Source organism: Sciurus carolinensis, chromosome X (genome assembly GCF_902686445.1).
Source record: "Sciurus carolinensis chromosome X, mSciCar1.2, whole genome shotgun sequence".
Lineage (NCBI taxonomy): Eukaryota > Metazoa > Chordata > Mammalia > Rodentia > Sciuridae > Sciurus > Sciurus carolinensis.
The window spans coordinates 65,703,789-65,722,220 of NC_062232.1; the positions used below are offsets into that span (position 1 = coordinate 65,703,789).

Sequence of the window (18,432 nt, forward strand, 5' to 3'; positions counted from 1 at the left end):
CTAAAGGAAACCAAAGAAAAGGTAAAGGTAAAAGAACTCAAAGGATAATAATTGAGGTCTGAGAAAAATAAAAGTTTGAATTTAAATTTTCAGAGATAATCAGTTTTCTAATGAAAAGAAAGTTAAAGATATGGCCATCATTGTGGATGGTGAAGTGGAAGTGGAGTTATAGTCATTGGAGAAAAGGGGTATTCTGCTTCTCTTCCTTCATTATTCTTCCTATCATCTAGATTTCACCAGGATCCATTTTCTCTGATGGTTACCCATGGCCACTCACTTCCCCAAGCAGTTACACACCTGTTACTTTGTTTCTATCCTATGAAGAAGCAGAATAGTGCTGGGTGCCCCTATTTTGTCATCTTCTGACTTACTGTTTAAAATCTTAAACACAAGTCATTCCAAGTGCTCACATAAGATGGCAGAACTGAAGGAACCCAAGTTCTGTTTATCTTTTTTATCTACAAAATGTTTTCATTACTACCTCTACTCTTACCATACTTTGTGAACTTTTAAACACCTAGAAAGAAAAGATGTTTCAAATAAGTACTTAAGGTTGTCCGCTACAATCAGTGTATCCAAAACTGAAGTTGCCCAGGATCACCAAATAAAATTAAATGAGAGCCCTTATAAAAGCTTAGAATATCAAAGCTGGAAACAAGATACCATTATAAGTCATGGATTTAATCTAATTGGAACTGACAATTATCTCAAAATGTGATGAAAATACCCAACATTAGATATACATGAAACACTCTTTAGAACACCTCTATATAACACCAAACAAATACTAACATGTAGGGGAGGTATTCAGAAATCTGCATTTTATCAAATCATTCAGGTGATTCTTATGTACACTAACTTTGAGTATCTCTGATCTAATTTGTTCCCTTATAGAACTCCTCTTTTAGAAGTCAAAATCTTACTTTGATTCTAAAACTGCTCATTAAGCAAAGCTTAATTTTGTGATCAAAGTAATCAGTAGCAATTGGTAAATCTACAATAAGTTTATCAATATTTAAAAACATATGTCCTTCAAAATATAAATACAAATTCTTTATATATGATTTGGATCCTGCCTGACTTCTATATCACTTTCTACTTCACATGCAATGCAGTAAGTTTCTTAACACCTCAGAGTATTTGTATATGTTGTTCCCTCTGCCTGGAACACTCAGATAATTATGTGATTGGATTCTCTTTTTACTCAAAAGTCTGATCCTTGAAGAGGTTCTTTGCCCTCCTAATCTAAAGAACCTTTCCTCTCAACTCAGTCACACTCTATATTATTTATCAGTATTTAAAATTATCTTATTTGTTTTTTCATTGAAAAATGTATGCTTAGTTTGCACCAGGTTAGAGATTATGTCTGTTTTGTAGAAGAATTCGTACTAGTAGTGTACCATGGGCAGAAGTGGGAGTAGTCAGACCTGAGTGAAGGCAATAAGAGGAAGGAGTATGTGTAGAGAATTTTTCAAAAACATAATAAAATCATCCTACTTTCTATTATCACTGTGCCTTGGCAATTCTAATCAAATGTGAGTGAGAAAATACTCCTTACTTTCCTTAGACTTTCTTTGTGTCTAAATTCTAGAGAAATTTTGTGGATACTGTTGAGATTTAATCATATACATATATGTAACCTAATAACAAGTTTTATCATTGTTTAGCAGACATTTTACTCTTCATAAAGATTGGAGAATTCCCAGTTATGTATGCATTTGGTCTCTACCACATATCAATCAAACTACATGCATTCACTTGGAGAATAAGTTCACAAATTTTATTAATTGTTGGAGCTCACCTTTGGTGTAATTTGTGTCTCCATCCCTGGTGGTACTACATATCCCTGCATTTTACCAATAGATTCTAAATAAACAATCATAGCACACTGATTGTAGTGGACAACCTTAAGTACTTATTTGAAACATCTTTTCTTTCTAGGTGTTTAAAAGTTCACAAAGTATGGTAAAAGTAGAGGTAGTAATGAAAACATTTTGTAGATAAAAAAGATAAACAGAACTTGGGTTCCTTCAGTTCTGCCATCTTATGTGAGCACTTGGAATGACTTGTGTTTAAGATTTTAAACAGTAAGTCAGAAGATGACAAAATAGGGGCACCCAGCACTATTCTGCTTCTTCATAGGATAGAAACAAAGTAACAGGTGTGTAACTGCTTGGGGAAGTGAGTGGCCATGGGTAACCACTGGAAATTGACAACAGAGAAAATGGATCCTGGTGAAATCTAGATGATAGGAAGAATAATGAAGCAAGAGAAGCAGAATACCCCTTCAACTAGCATTTGGCACCTCAGTCAGAGAAAGAGTACTCTCCCTTCAAGGGGAGTAAAGGTGAATGAGAAAGAATCATGGTGTGATTCAGAAGGCTGTATAGCCAAGCAGCTTAAATAAATAAGTGACCTGGATCCTACACAGCAAGTTAGGTTTAGGGAAACATTTCAATGCATCTTTCAAAAACTTTCAGAGTGCTATAGCCAGGAACCATACTAAGAACAGTATTATCATCTGAGACCATATTGCTGTGAGGTGGGAGGTCATAAAACTCAGCATAACCATATCTCAGAGTCCATATGGACACCCCACTGCAATGACTGGGCAGACCACAGCCACAGGAGACAATCTTGTCTTGGGGGAGTGTCTCTGACAATCCACTATGAGTTTTATGTTGCAGGGAACACAGGCGGAAATGTGGAGGGAAGAAGAGGGCACTGCCTTCTGGAACCAGTGGTTAAAATAAACCTGCCATCTGTGACTGGGTGCAACATGAGTAGCATATGGCTCAAATGGGAGCAAGGTTCCAAGGTGCTGGGGTTGAGGGTAACAGACTTGTTCCCACAAACCCACTCTAGCACAAAACTCAGTGGTTCAATTACTCTTTTTGCCCTCAGAAGTTTAAACATGTGACAAGGCAAATAGTTTAAAAACCTCTGGAGTGAATTTAGGCCTGAAATTGGTCACATTATAACCAAATTCAATTAGCCTGAATATCTTGGCAACTATGGCCCTACCACTTGCCACACCACTCAGTGCACAGATTTAAAACTCTGGAGAGAGCCTACGGAGTGGGAGAAAATCTTTACCACACCCACCTCAGAGAGAGCACTAATCTCCAGGATATAAAAAAGAACTCAGAAAACTTAACACCAAAAATACAAATAACCCAATCAATAAGGAGGCTAAGGAACTGAACAGACACTTCACAGAAGTTCATCAACAAATATATGAAAAGATGTTCAACATCTCTAGTAATTAGAGAAATGCAAATCAAAACTACCCTAAGATGTCATCTCACCCCAATTAGAATGGGGATTATCAAGAATACAAGCAACAATGAGTGTTGGCGAGGATGTGTGGAAAAAGTACACTCATACGTTGCTGGTGGGATTGCAAATTGGTGTAGCCACTCTGGAAAGCAGTTTGGAGATTCCTTAGAAAACTTGGAATAGACCCACCATTGACCCAGCTATCCTACTCCTTGGCCTATACCCAAAGGATTTAAAATCAGCATACTACAGAGATACAGCCACATCAATGTTTGTAACAGCTCAATTTACAATAGCTAAACTATGGATCCAACCTAGATGCCCTTCAATGGATGAATAAGTAAAGAAAATGTGATATATATACACACAATGGAATATTACTCTGCCTTAAAGAAGAATGAAATTATGGAATGGATGGAGTTAGAGAATATCATGCTAAGGGAAATAAGCCAAAGGGAAACAACCAAGAGCCAAATGTTTTCTCTGATAAGTGGATGCTGATCCATAGTGCGGTGGGTAGGGAAGAATGGAGGAACATTGGATTGGGCAGAGAGGAGTGAGTGGAGGGGAGGAGTGTTGGAGTGGGAAGGATGATAGAATGAGACAGACATTATTACCCTATTTATATGTATGATTACATGACTGATGTGACTCTGCATCATGCATAGTCAGAGGAATGACAAGTTGTGCTGCATTTGTGAACAATGTGTCAAAATTCATTCTACTGTCATGTATAACTAATTAGAATAAATTTTTAAAAAGAAAACAAAAACCTCTGAAGAAACTATATCCCTGGTGTGGCTAATATTTTGCCTTTATGTGTTGGGCAAGAAATGCCTGGCACGGCCTACATTACACCTCAGCTAGTTTGGCAGGTACTGGGAGTAATCCCAACAAATTGTAGCTGTAACCCACTACCCTATACCTACCAGATTCCAACTTTAGAAACACATGGAGAGAAGATTAGATTGGTATAACCTCTGATCAGGTTACCTTTTATGTTTCTGAGTTCCTTAGCTAGGAAGAATTTATGACTGATTATTTTATTCATCCATTCTTTCATTTTTAATTTTTGTTTTTAATTTTTCTTTTATTTTCATTAATTTTTTTCAATTTGATTTTTATTCTTCCCATTTATCCTTTTTTCTTTCATTTTCTTTCCATTATTTGTTTCTTCTTTCTCCTTGTTTTTATTTATCTATTTTATTTTTTAATTTTCTCTCTTTTCTTCTGGTGCTAGGGATTCAGCCCAGGGTCTCATGCACCTTTGGCAGACAATCTTTGAGCTTTACTCCCAGATCAGAAGAAAGCTAAACTCCAACCAAAACCCAGTCCTGCTCAAACCCTGGTATATACTTCTGCTTAAAGAAAAGTGGGAACATAAATGCCCAGCTGTTTATCCATACCGAAATGGGCACAACTAGGAATAGGCTGAGATTAGGCTCCTGGGCAGGCACACTATAATAACAGGAGAATGAAAAACACAACAGATGTGGACACTGCATCTGTGGGGTTTCTCTACATCAACTGCAGCCATACTTGGTCTGATGGCATAGTGCTGGTAAGACTGAAGGTGAATTTCACAGGAAGGAAAATGTGATTCCAGACACTGACCCATCCCATGAAGCACCTAGATCCACACCAGTCTCCAACTGGAGGATAAAAATTTTAGACCCTTTATCGTGACTATAGCAACCACCATCAGAATCACTTTCAAGTAACTACTACTATCAGCAGTGCCTATGGAAATCCACTACTCCTGATAAGAGTCTCCCACTTCTATAATAAGAGTAACTTCAGAGGGTGCATTTCACATAATCTGCTGCCTACAAAACATCTGCCTAAATTATCAGAGTGTCTCTATCTTGCAAGGTTTGAAGAGAGCGTAGGTCTCTCAGACTCCAAAATGGTACATATCTGTGCCCTGATCCATGAATTGCAACAAAAATGACATGGAGAGTGAACAATTGAGTCAAGTTGAAAACAAATTCAGTAATACACAACACACTGATATCCTGAGTCATATTAAAGCAGAAAGCCACATACTGTGAAATACACCACATAATAATGGAAAATATATTCATCTCAACAGATGAATAAATCTCAACATAGAAGCAAAAGAAATATGAAACAAGATAGTATATCACTTCTTAAGATTCATAACACCATCGTAACACATTCTAAAGATTTTGAAATGGATTAAATTCAAGACAAATAATTCAAAAGAATAATTTTTAAAAAGTTCAGTGAAATCCAGGGAATACAAATAATCACTTGAATAAATTGAGGAGGACAATGCAGTTAATGAGCAGTTCACTAAAGAGAGATTTTTAAAAAGAATCAATCAGAAATCTTAAAAATGAGGAGTTTGGTCAGATAAAAATCTCAGTTGAATGTCTCAAAAATAGATCAAATCAAGCAGAAAAGAGAAGAGTATCAGGGCTTGAAGAAAACTGCCGTATTATTACACTCAATACAATTTTAAAAAATAAGAATGCAGAGAACAAGATCTCTGGAATACCATTAATAAATCAAATATCTAGATAAACACAGAACAGATGGAGAAGAACTACATGCTAAGGCAGATAAAATGTACTGAGTAAAATAACAGCAGAAACTTTCCAAAATCTTGGGAAAGACATGGACATCCAGGTGTAGGAGGCATTTAGAACCTCAAATAGGCATGAGTAGAAAAGAATCTGTTCACAACATACAATTAAATTGCCAAAAGCAAAGAATGAATAAAGATGTTAAAAGTTGAATCTGTATAGCACTTTAGGTAGTATGGCCATTTTGACGATATTAATTCTGCCTATCCAGGAACATGGGAGATCTTTCCATCTTCTAAGGTTTTCTTTAATTTCTTTCTTTAGTGTTCTGTAGTTCTCATTGTTGAGGTCTTTCACCTCTTTTGTGAGATTGATTCCCAAGTATTTTATTTTTTTTGATGCTATTGTGAATGGGGTAGTTTTCCTAATTTCTCTTTCTGAAGATTCATCACTTATGTATAAAAATGCATTGGATTATGGAATATTACTCAGCCATAAAGAATGATAAAATTATGGCATTTGCAGGCAAATGGATGAAATTGGAGAATATCATGCTAAGTGAGATAAGCCAATCTCAAAAAAACAAAGGAAGAATGATATCGCTAATAAGTGGATGATGACACATAATGGGGGGTGGGAGGGGTTAGTGTTAGGGTTAGAGTTAGGGTTAGGGAGGGGGGCAAGAATGGAGGAAGGAAGGACTGTATAGAGGGAAAAGAGGGGTGGGAGGGGTGGGGGGGAAGGGAAAAAAATAACAAAATTAATCAAACAGCATTACCCTATGTAAATTTATGATTACACAAATGGTATGCCTTTACGCCATGTACAAACAGAGAAACGACATGTATCCCATTTGTTTACAATAAAAAAGAAATGCATTGGATTTATGAGCATTGATCTTGTAACTTGCTACTTTACTGAATTCACTTATGAGTTCTAAAAGTTTTCTGGTGGAATTTCCAGGTTCCTCTAAATATATAATCATGTCATCAGCGAACAGGGATAGTTTGAGTTCTTCTTTTCCAATTCGTATCCCTTTAATTTCTTTGGTTTGTCTAATTGCTCTGGCTAGAGTCTCAAGGACGATGGTGAATAGAAGTGGTGAAAGAGGGCATCCCTGCCTTGTTCCAGTTTTTCGGGGGAATGCTTTCAGTTTTTCACCATTTAGAATGATATTGGCCATGGGCTTAGCGTAGATGGCCTTTGTGATGTTAAGGAATGTTCCCACTACCCCAATTTTTTCTAGTGTTTTGAGCATGAAGGGATGCTGTATTTTATCGAATGCTTTTTCTGCATCTATTGAAATAATCATGTGATTCTTAACTTTAAGTCTGTTGATATGGTGAATGACATTTATTGATTTCTGAATGTTGAACCAACCTTGCATCCCTGGGATAAAACCCACTTGATCGTGGTGCACTATCTTTTTAATATAAACCAAGAAGTGCCAAATCACATTCAAAGGCAAACCTATCAGACTAACAGCAGAATTCTTAGAAGAAATTGTGAAAACCAGGCGGGCATGTAATAATGTATTGGAAGACCTGAAACAAAACTTCTAAGATTACTATAATAAGCAAGGTTATCCTTCACTATTGAGGGTAAATAAAGATCTCCCAAGATATACATAAACTTAGAGAATTCATGACCACTAGCCCAACATTAAAGATGACAAAGGGAATCTTACACCTGAGAAAGGAAGAAAGATAAATACTCATGAGAATGCATGAAAGAAAAAAGAAAAATATTAGAAAAGGAGTCATGCAAATAAAAATAAAAAACAATCAAAAGAATCAAACATTAATGCAGTAAACCATCAAAATCCTAAAATGATAAAGGGAGGAAGAAACATACACCTAATTATTAAAACAACCAGAAGCAAATCAAGAAAATGACAGGGATCTGCACATACCACTCAAAAATAACTCTGAAATTAAATGCTCTTAATTCTCCAATTAGAAGACAAAGACTGTCTGAAGGTATTAAAAAACAAGACCCACCCATATGTTGAATATAAGAAATTCATCTCATGTGCAAAGATATACACAGCCTGAAATTGAAAGGATGGAAAACAATATTGCAAGGAAATGGAATCTGAAAGCAAGGAGGAGGAGGTACACTTACCTCTTAACAATAAACTTTAAGACAAAGTTAGTTAGAAGGGTAAAGAAGGTCACTATGTTTTTATAAAGGGAATAATACACCAAGAAGACAGAACATTATAATCATATATACACTGAACATCACAGCACCCGACTTTGTAAAACAAATTCTACTAGAGATAAAGTGAGAGAGGACCAATATAATAATAGTGAGTTATTCAAATCACACTTTTTCCAATACATAGATCATCCAGACAAGAAATTAACAAAGAAACGTGAGAGATAAATTATACTATAGATAAATTGAAATACATAGGTGTCTACAGAATATTCCATTCAACAGCTGCAGAATACACATTCTTTTCATGAACACATGGGACTTTTTACGAAATAGACCATATATTAGATCTCAAAACAAGTTTTTTTATTTTTTATTTTTATTGTTTGTTCTGTTTAGTTATACATGACAACAGAATGCTTTCTGATTCATTGTACACAAATGGGATGCAACTTTTCATTTTTCTTGTTGTACATGATGTAGAGTCACACCATTCGTGTAACCATACATGTACATAGGGTAATGATTTTTGTCTCATTCCATCATCTTTCTTTCCCCCGTCCCCTCCCCACCCCTCATTTCTCTCTACACAATCCAAAGTTCATCCATTCTTCCCTTACCCCTCCCTGCTCCCCACCCCTGTTATGTATCAGCATCCGCTTATCAGAGAAAACATTCAGCCTCTGTTTTTTGGGGATTGGTTTATTTCACTTAGCATGATACTCACCAACTCCAACCATTTTCCTGCATATGTCATAATTTTATTCTTCTTTAAGGCTGAGTAATATGCCATTGTGTATATGTACCAAAGTTTGCTTATCCATTCATTTATTGAAGGGTATCTAGGTTGGTTCCACAATCTAGCTGCTGTGAATTGAGTTTCTATAAAGAAAGAAAGAAAGAAAAGAAAGAAGAAAAACTGCTGTTCAATATCCATGACAAATAGATGCAAAAATCCTGAACAAAACACTTGCAAATAGAATTTAAAAGTATATTATTAAGATCACATATCAAGAGCAAGTTGTTTCCATTCCAGTAATGAAGTTCAGTGTATAGAAATCAAAACATGTAATGGAGCACATAACTAGAATGAAGGATGAATATCACATATTCATCTCAATGGATGTAGAAAAATATTTAATAAAATTCAACATCCCTTCATGATGAAGCCTTGAATAGCATAGGTATTGAGTGATCATCCCTAAACATAGTAAAGGTTATATATGATAAACACAAAGTCAACATCATACTGAATGAGAAACACCTGAAACCATTTCCTCTAAGAACAGAAACAGGACAAGGGCATCCTCTCTCATTACTCTTATTTAATATAGTAGTAGGAATTTTAGCACAATCAATTAGGGAAAAGAAAGAAATAAAATGTAAACAAATAGAAAAGACAAAATCAAATCATCACTGTTTGGAGATGATGATTCTATACACAGAAAATCTATACATGAAAAATCTATAGATACAAAAAGATGTTTAGGCATGATATCAAAATCAGTGAAGTTGCAAGATACAAAAATCAACATAAAAACCACTAACTTTTCTATATACCAATAGTGAACTCACTAAGAAATAATTCAGGAAAGCAATTCCATTCTCATTTTACACACACACACACACACACACACACACACACACACACACACACAGATCTAATAATAATCCTAACAATGGATGTGACAGACCTCTATAATGAAAATTAGAAAATACTGAAAGATGAAATAAAAAAAAACTAGAAGTTTGAACCATCTCCCATACTCATATATTGGGAAAACACAGTTAAAATATCTATACTACCCTGAACAATCTACTGATTCAATGCAATTCCCATCAAAATACTAATGATATTCTTTATAGTACTAGAAATAACAATCTTAAAATTGATATGGAATCCCAAAAGACATGGAATAGTGAAAGCAATTCTGAGCACAAAGAGGAATGTTGGAGACATCAAAATATTTGATTTCAAAACAAACTACAGAGCCATATTAAAAACAACAGCATAGCATTGGCATAAAAAAAAAAGACAGGAATGGTAACTGAGCAGAATAGAGGACCCAGAAATAAACCCATACGACTTCAAGCAACTGATTATTGAAAAAGTTGCCAAAAACATATTGGAGAAAGGACAGCCTCATCAACAAATTGTACTGGCAAAACTGAATATTCACATGTAGATGATTGAAAATATATCCCTAATTTCCATTCTGTACAATATTAACTAAAAATGGACTTCAGACCTCAATATAAGACATGAAACATTGAAACTAGTAGAAGAAAGCATAGGGGAAACATTTCAAAATATTGACCCAGGCAATTATTTTGGATAGTATTCCTATAGCCCAGGAAATGAAAAGCAGGAATTGACACATGGGATTACATCAAATTAAAATCTTCTTCACAGAAGAGGAAACAATAAAACAGAATGGGATAAAATCTTTGCCAGCTATTTACCTAACAGATGATTAATATCCAGAATACATAAAGTAGCCCTAAAACTTCTTGGCAAAACCAAATAATCCAATTAATAAGTGGTAATATGATCTGAATAGACCTAGACAAATGAGGGAGTATAAATGAGAACAATAAATATATGAAAAATTATTAATATCTTCAGTCGTTAGGAAAATTGAAATTAAAACAGCTTTGAAATTCCACCCCACACCATTAAGAATAACTCTTAGAAAACATCAAAAAGCAAACAAAACAGATATTGGTGAGGTTGTGGAGAAGAAGGAAACTTTATATGCTGTTAGTAGAAATGTAAATTTGTACAGCCACTACAGAAAACCTCAAAAACTTAAAAATAGAGCAACTCTATGATCCAGATATACTACTCCTGGTTATACATTCAAAGGAGATTAAATCAGCATGCAAAAGAGATACCTGCATATCCATGGGACTATTCACAGTAGCCAAGATATGGAATCAGTTTATTTGCCTGTCAATAGATGAATGGATAAAGAAAATATGCTATTTATACACAATGAAATATTACTGAGTCATAAAGAAGAATGGAATTATGGCCTTTGCATGTAGATGGGTGGAACTGGATACTATCATGCTAAGTGAAATAAGCTAGACCCAGAAATTCAAAAGTTGAAAGTTTTCTCTGATACTCAGAAGCTAGACCAAAATAAGGCAAGCAGGAAGGAAAACAAAGAAAGAGAGAGAGAAGTGGGGCAATTCCATGAAAATAGAAGACAGATCAGTGGAGTAGAGAGGGGAGGAAAGACAGAAAAAGGGAAGAATGGTGGTATGAATCTGATCAAAATTTCCTATATACATATACGATAATACCACAGTGAATCTCATTGTTATTATATCCACAAAGCACTAGTCTAAAAAAATACTCTAAGTAAATAGAAGATCAGTGGAGTAGAGGGAAGAGAACTGGGGGAAGGAGGAGAGGGAAAGGGGAAGTCCTGGGGATTAAGGGAGAGCAAATTATTTTCCATGCTTGTATAATTGTCAGAATGAAACCTAGTATTACACATAACTAAAATGAACTAATAAAAAAGTACAAAAAAATAGATGACCTGAGGGCACCCTCACTCAATAGGAATTTGGAGGAAGTTAGGTTGCAGGGGAAGGAGGTTGGAGAAGGAAATGTGAACAAAATCAAAGCTTGATATATGCATAAACAGAAATGCCACAGTGAAACCCATTAATTTCTACATTTAATATATATTAATAATTATAGTAATAAACAAGTAAGTTGTTTTTAGAACATTTAAAACAGTGGAATAATGTAACCTTAGAAGTGTAATAATATTTTTGCTTGGAATGAGAAACTTTTGATTCATACGTGAAAATTTTACTGAATTTGAAATTTTCTGTTGTTAACTTTTTAATGATATTCATCAGAAAAATATTTGAAAAACATAGCCTTGAAAAACTAAAAAAACTAAGTGGAAAATTAAGTTTTAAACTTTAAAGACTGGATTACAGAAAAAGTGGAGAAAGTCATTTACTAGGCACTAATATAATGTAAAGAAGTGAATGTTTAAATTTTAAGAAGTCAAATTTTACAGAATGATAGCAGGATGAATGAAAAAAGATTCTTATTTGACATTGGAAGAAATAAAAAGAGTTGTTATTGAATATTTTTGTCATTTACATCAAGAACTGGACCTTTTTCCTAAGTAATCTATTAAATGATGTCAAAGTTTCAGTAAGACATTTTCAATGATTTGAGGGGAGAAGGAAATTAGGTTTATTTAAAGCCAACTTTGAAGGTATATACAGGAGAGTTTTTGTCTCAAATCATTTTTGAGAATTCAATGTTGAGGAAAACTGTAATAAGTGAAGAAAAGGCAAAGTGAGACAAAAGGCAGGAAATAAGCCTATGTGGATTCAGTTAGCCAGAGAATTCTGTCAGGCTCAACTTCCAGGGCATCTGCCCTCAATAGGAGGAAGATTACATTTTAAGTATGAGGAAGTTCTGGAGATAAAACAATTTGAATCTTTATTTTCAAGGCTCTGTTTCAATTTCTTCAGAGAAACAAATTATCAAGAAGTTGCCCTTATTTTCAGAGAGGTTCTGTATCAAGTCCCCTCTCCTACCCCACCCAGTATCCTGTTCATCCTGTTCATCCCTCAATCTGTTCTTTTTTTTCTTTTTGTTTTTTATTTTGATTTGTTAGTATTAGGGACTGAAACCATGGGTATTCAACCACCGCTGAACTACATCCCAGATTTTTGAAAATTTTTAATTTTGATACAGGGCCTCACTAAATTGCTGAGGCTGGCTTTGAACTTGTGATCCTCCTGCCTTAGCCTCCTAAAGTCACTGGAATTACAGGTATGTGCCACTGTATCTGCCTCATCTCTCCATCTTGAGGGAGTTGGGGCTTCATGTCATATGACTGACAGTCCATTGTTGGATATATGTACAAATCCCATTAAGGAACTTGAACAAAGAGTAAGATGCTTACTTCTGAAGAGGCAAAGTCTGAAGTAAATAGTAGCTCCACTAAGGTGAAGGATTTTGGTGTTATTTCCTTTAAGAACTCTCTTTCCATAGCCTTCCAGCTGATTATTTTTGGTGTGTTTGACAAGTGACTCCATGTGAATTTGCTCCCAGCTTTGAGTGTTTTTCTCTGAAGATACTGCTGATTATTTTCCAAGCACATTATTTGTCCCACACTGTAGGAGCTTGTCCTGTTCTTTGAACAGTCTTTCCATAATCCCAGTGAATCAGAAGGCTGAGTCAGAAGAATCCTAAATTCAAAGTCAGCCTCAGCAACTAGCAATGTTCTCAGTAACTTGGTGAGATCCTGATATAATTTTAAGTACCCTGTAAATCTGATTTTTCTTCAAGAATTTAACCTTTGTTTTTCATTTGTTTTTTATGTGGTGCTGAATCTCAAATCCAGCGCCTCATTTGTGCTAGGTCTGCACTCTACCCACTGAGCTACAACCCCAGTCCAGCAACCTGTAAATCTTAAATTTGCATTTAGCTGAGGCTGGGTATAAAATTGACATCTCAAGTACTCAGACCAAGAAACATATAAAGTGTTTTATTTCCATAAACAGTTCATGGAGCATGCTTGTAATCCCAGTGTCTAGGAACATTGAGACAGGAGGACTGATAGTTCAAGGTCAGTCTGGAAATTTAGCAAGACTGTTAATTGCTTTTCTTCTTCAGTTACAATGCAAATTCCTTTGCCTTAAAGATTTGCTCTATTCACTTTGCTCTATTCACAGCAGTCTTATCAGTATTGGTTTCACAGGTTCATTCCATGGTCAGTTTACACCATAGCTCTAGATCCTAAATGAGGCAGAGCATCACAACACAAGGCCCCTGTATCAGAGAAAAGCAGCCCAGAACATGACAACCAGGAAACAGAGCTCACTGATTTTTAAAGAATAAAAATTTCTAAAGTTGTTACCAAGTATAACAGAATTTATGATTAATTTCTGGTGAAGATATTTTGTTTGAAATTTCCAACTGTGGAAAATTTGAATGCCTTCATATTTGATTCTAAAGAAACAACGATATAGGTGGTATTATAATTCCTGGAGTTTGGGGAAAATAGGTTTTTTTATGAATCTATCCCAAACTCATACAAATTTTTTTTTCTTTTATTGATACTAGGGACTGAATGCAGTGGCATTCTACTACTGAGCTAAATCCCCAGCACTTTTTTTTTTCTATTTTATTATTTGTTTTTTACTGGAGACTGAACCCAGGGGCATTTGACCACTGAGCTACATCCCCATCCTTTTTATTTTTTAATTTTGAGATAGGGTCTTGCTAAGTTATTTAGGGTCTCACTAACTTGCTGAGGCTGGCCTTGAACATGAGAGCCTTGAGAGTTGTTGAGATTATAGGTGAGTGTTATCACTTTCAGCTCATCAAAATTTTTAAAACTTTTACTATTTGTATATCTGTCCTTTAATGAGAAAATTAACTGATTTAAAATTTATCAAAAAGTATTCATCAGTCAACAATCATGTATGAACAAAAATAAATCAACAAAGCTGTCTAAAGTATTAAATATTCATAAGTATTAAACTTTTGATGAAGTCATTAACAAATATGCAGATGTTAAGACCCAAAACAAGAAATTACTATTATTCATTTCTCTGGTAGATATGAGGTTTTTTTCTGCTGTAAAAATGCATTAGCGCAATTTTAAATATGGTTATCTTTCCTGTATTCATTGTGTCATACTAATTGCTTTATTTTGTGTTTTATTTTGTATTGTCATTTTTATATATGTTTATGTGTACACATATATACATGAAGTTCAATAAAAGAAAAATTTGACTTTATTTTTAGGGCCGTTGTTACTAATTTAATTTCATCATTATTTCTTAAAAAATAATTGTGTCATATAAAGGAGCTTCTGTTAAAAAAGAATCTACTTTGAATATCAAATGTTGTAGGTACACTACTAATGCTTGGTATATAGTTTGTACCTAATAAATATTTGTTAGACAGCTGAATGAATTAACATTGAAGATGTTGATGGACACATTATAAATATCTTATTTATTTAGAAGAATTCACTGGAGGTTTTAGGGAGACCTTGACCCTATTGAGATTGTTGTAGCCACCCATAGTATTGTCTCCTGACAACACCCAACTCAACCTTTCAGAATGTAACAGACCATGTCACACGTTGCTCAAAACCCTCCAATGACTTCTCATCTTATTCAGAATAAAATTCGAGCCCCTTATGGTGACACAAACCCTATATAGTATGTTTTTTCTCTACTTCTGAATTCATCACTCCCCCAGGCTGAACTTTTTCATTTCTATTCTGTCTTTAGGGAACACTCTTCACTAAATTCCTTCAGGATTTTCCCAAATCACCTCATCAGCGATTCTTTATCTAATCTATAAAAATCAACAAAAACCCATCCTGTCTCCACATTGCTTTACTTTCTTTCATAGCATTTGGCACTATGCGGTATTTGTTTTCTTTTGGCTTCTGTAAGAATAAGCTTCATGAGACGCCACGAAGTTTAATTCTGTACTCTGAAGACCTGCCTGGCACAGAGTCGGTGCTCAGTGACATAGTTTTAGAATAAATGAACATGTCCCTCTATGGTAGACATAAAGTGTTCTCCATGTGACTACATAGTTATTTTTTAAGGCAGTTGGACTTCGATTTTAAGTTCTTATCTAAATATCATGTATGCCTGAAGAAAAAAAAATAACGAAAGTTATGTACCCAAGGAAACAAACTTCAAATGACCTATGGAGAATATTCTGAGAGACTTTATTAGGGATCTGGATGGTCAATTACAAGGATAAAACTTGTCTCCGGAAGAAGGGTCACAATCTAATTGCAGTAGCTGCCAAAGCGTTTGTAAGAGGGCAGAGAAACGGCGGGAGCCTGCTGACAAAGGGCAAAGCAGGGCGGGGTTCTCGCGAGAGAAATCTAGTTGAACTACTTTGTCCCTCTGCGTTCCCCGTATGAATACTGGAGCCGAGGGGGTCATAGAGATGGCGGTCGTTAGGGTGAGTGAAAATAAACTTGCTTAGTTTCATTTTACTTTTTCTTCATTTCATTTTCCTTTTTTCTTTTGGTGCCGATGACCTTCCAGTAACTCTAGAAAGGCTCTCTCTTCGGAAGGTAGTTCCACAGAAACTGGAGGGGTGGAGATGTGGGTGTGAAGGACTTGGAATCATTAACATTTGAAACTTCTAGACCCCTGCCCCTCCAAGAGTTTCCTCAGCCCGGAATACTGCCCTCTCCTTAGTCCCCTGTGATTGATTGTTTATACAGCAGCATGATACACACTGGGAACCGCTGGGTGAAAATGGCCAGGCTAGGAGCTGCTTGCAAGAAAGAGAAAAGAATCCTTGGCGTTTGTCTCGGCGCCCAGAGCAGAGCCTCATGACTTTATCGAAGGAGTTTGTTCAAATATTATTTGGGGTTAAAAATATCCAGTATAGAGATGACCCAGAATCTTTGCAGAGTGCGAGTTTGTACGTGGTGTTGTTAATCTCCGTGTTCTAATAACAACTTTATTTGAGTTTTAAAGTGAAAAAAGGTGTGTTTACTTAGGAATCTGAGTACAGGAAGTGACGCAGCTGGCTGCAGTTACTTAAGAAGGTTTCAATAACGGTAGTCTGCAAGTATTTACGTAAGATGTTTTAAGTATAAAATATTTTTGCTAGACTTGGAGATACAAATACACATAATTAAGTTCAGCTGCAGTTGATTTTAAGTTGTCCCAGTGTCATCTTGATTTACCATTCTCACTTCATTTCTGCAGTTCTGGAGCTCATACTTCATCTGAATTATCATAACATCCTCCTAACTGAATTCTACCTCTAGTCTGACTCTTGTGAAATCCATCTTCCCCAGTGCTGCCATAGTACTTCGACCAAAATGCAAATCTGAATATGCTCCTCTACTAAAAAGTCTTACCGGTACTTCTTTACCAGCCTTGTGGGCCCAGGTCACATTCCTATGTCCAGATCATCTCATCCTGCCTTGACTCTCCAGCTTCATCTCCAGACTCTTGGAAAAATTTCTGTCCTCAGTACTAAATTACTTGCTTCATCCCTCCATGTCATTTTTTTATCTCCTCTTTTCTGATGGTCCTTAAGTGCCTTTTCCCATCCTCATCCAGTTACTTTCTACTTACAGTTCATGTATTCATTTGACAGATATTTTTTGAGCAGCCTCCCCATTTGCTGTGCAAGAAGTGCCTTTTATAAGAGACTGTACCTGTTGTCATCAGCCTACTTTAAATATTTTCTCAATATGCTCTCAGAGACCCTCAGGATACTCTTGACATAGTATTTCTTACACTACAAAAAATAGGCTATTTACTTGTCTCTTCTACTGTCCTAAACTATAAATTTCTTAAGGACAGTAGTTATAGCATCTTAGTCTTTATATTATTAATAGCCAACACAGGTCTGATTTATATTTGATATTTAAAAATTATATTTGAATTCATAAGTACCAGGCAAAGAGAATGAAAGAGACTAAATTAAGCAGTGGAGATGCAACATAATACAAATGACTATGATTTCAGAGAAAGGAAAGTGCGTTATATCAAGAGAAGTACAAAGTGCTCTCAGGGTTCGAAGGAGAAAAAGCTTACACATAGTTTGAAGACAATAAAAAACAGCTTCATGAAGGATGTGCAGAGACAGAATAAATGGTCAGTGGTTACTAGAGCAAATTAGAATAGTGTGCTATTAGTGAAAACTAGAGAAAGAAAATCTTTTGATTTGACCATTAGTTCATAGTCGGGCTCTGTGCTAAAACATTTTATATATGTTAATTCATTTATTCTTAAGAAACTTTAAGTGGTAGATATTATCATTTTATAGATGAAAAACTAATGTTTAGCGAAGTCAAATAAATGCCCAAAGTCATTATGCTAATGAGAGCTAAAATGAGATGAAAAGGTATTAAAGTAATAGAAAGAGAGTCTAGATTGTAGGAGGTTAAAGAAAGGATAAGAGATGGAGAAATGGCATTCGCTTATCACCCACTTCGGCTATTTGCTTTACATGTATTTTCAATTTAAGCGTTTTGATGGCCTTCAGAAAGGGTCATTGTACTCATTCTGCAGATGAAAAACAGGCTTAGAAAAAGTGTCAGTTGCAGGTCTTACAGCTCCTAAGTGGAAAAATCAGGCTGAAACACAGGCGTATTTGGCTTTAAAGTCTTTGCACTACTCCCTACTTTTTATGGAAACAAAGTGTATGTTTAGAGAAGTTTAGTGGTGAAAGGAAGGAAAGATATCTTGGGATGGGGGGGCAAATTCCCGAAGTGTCTTTTAATTAAAAACAGGAGCCTTGTTGCAAGTTTGAAGAGAAGGACGATGTGCTAAGAGCTAGCATAGATTGAAAGATAATAACATTAATCACTGCCATTATGTTATATTTAACATTTAATATGAGGCATGTATTTCACTAATCACATTCCTGTGACTTTCTCTTTTGTATTTCAGT

The 18,432-nt window shown here is 35.4% G+C and overlaps 1 protein-coding gene across 2 annotated transcripts in view; it reads left to right on the top strand.

The window, feature by feature from the left end:
• The first annotated feature begins 15,910 nt into the window (after positions 1-15,910).
• Apool (apolipoprotein O like) overlaps positions 15,911-18,432 on the top strand; it is a 59,761-nt gene continuing 57,239 nt past the window's right edge. The window contains exon 1 of one of the 2 annotated variants that reach the window (XM_047536545.1): positions 15,911-15,972. In XM_047536545.1, the coding sequence (XP_047392501.1) occupies positions 15,928-15,972 (45 nt within the window). In that variant the 5' untranslated portion in view covers positions 15,911-15,927. The remainder of the gene's footprint in view (positions 15,973-18,432) is intronic. The other variant, XM_047536546.1, reaches the window with a different exon arrangement.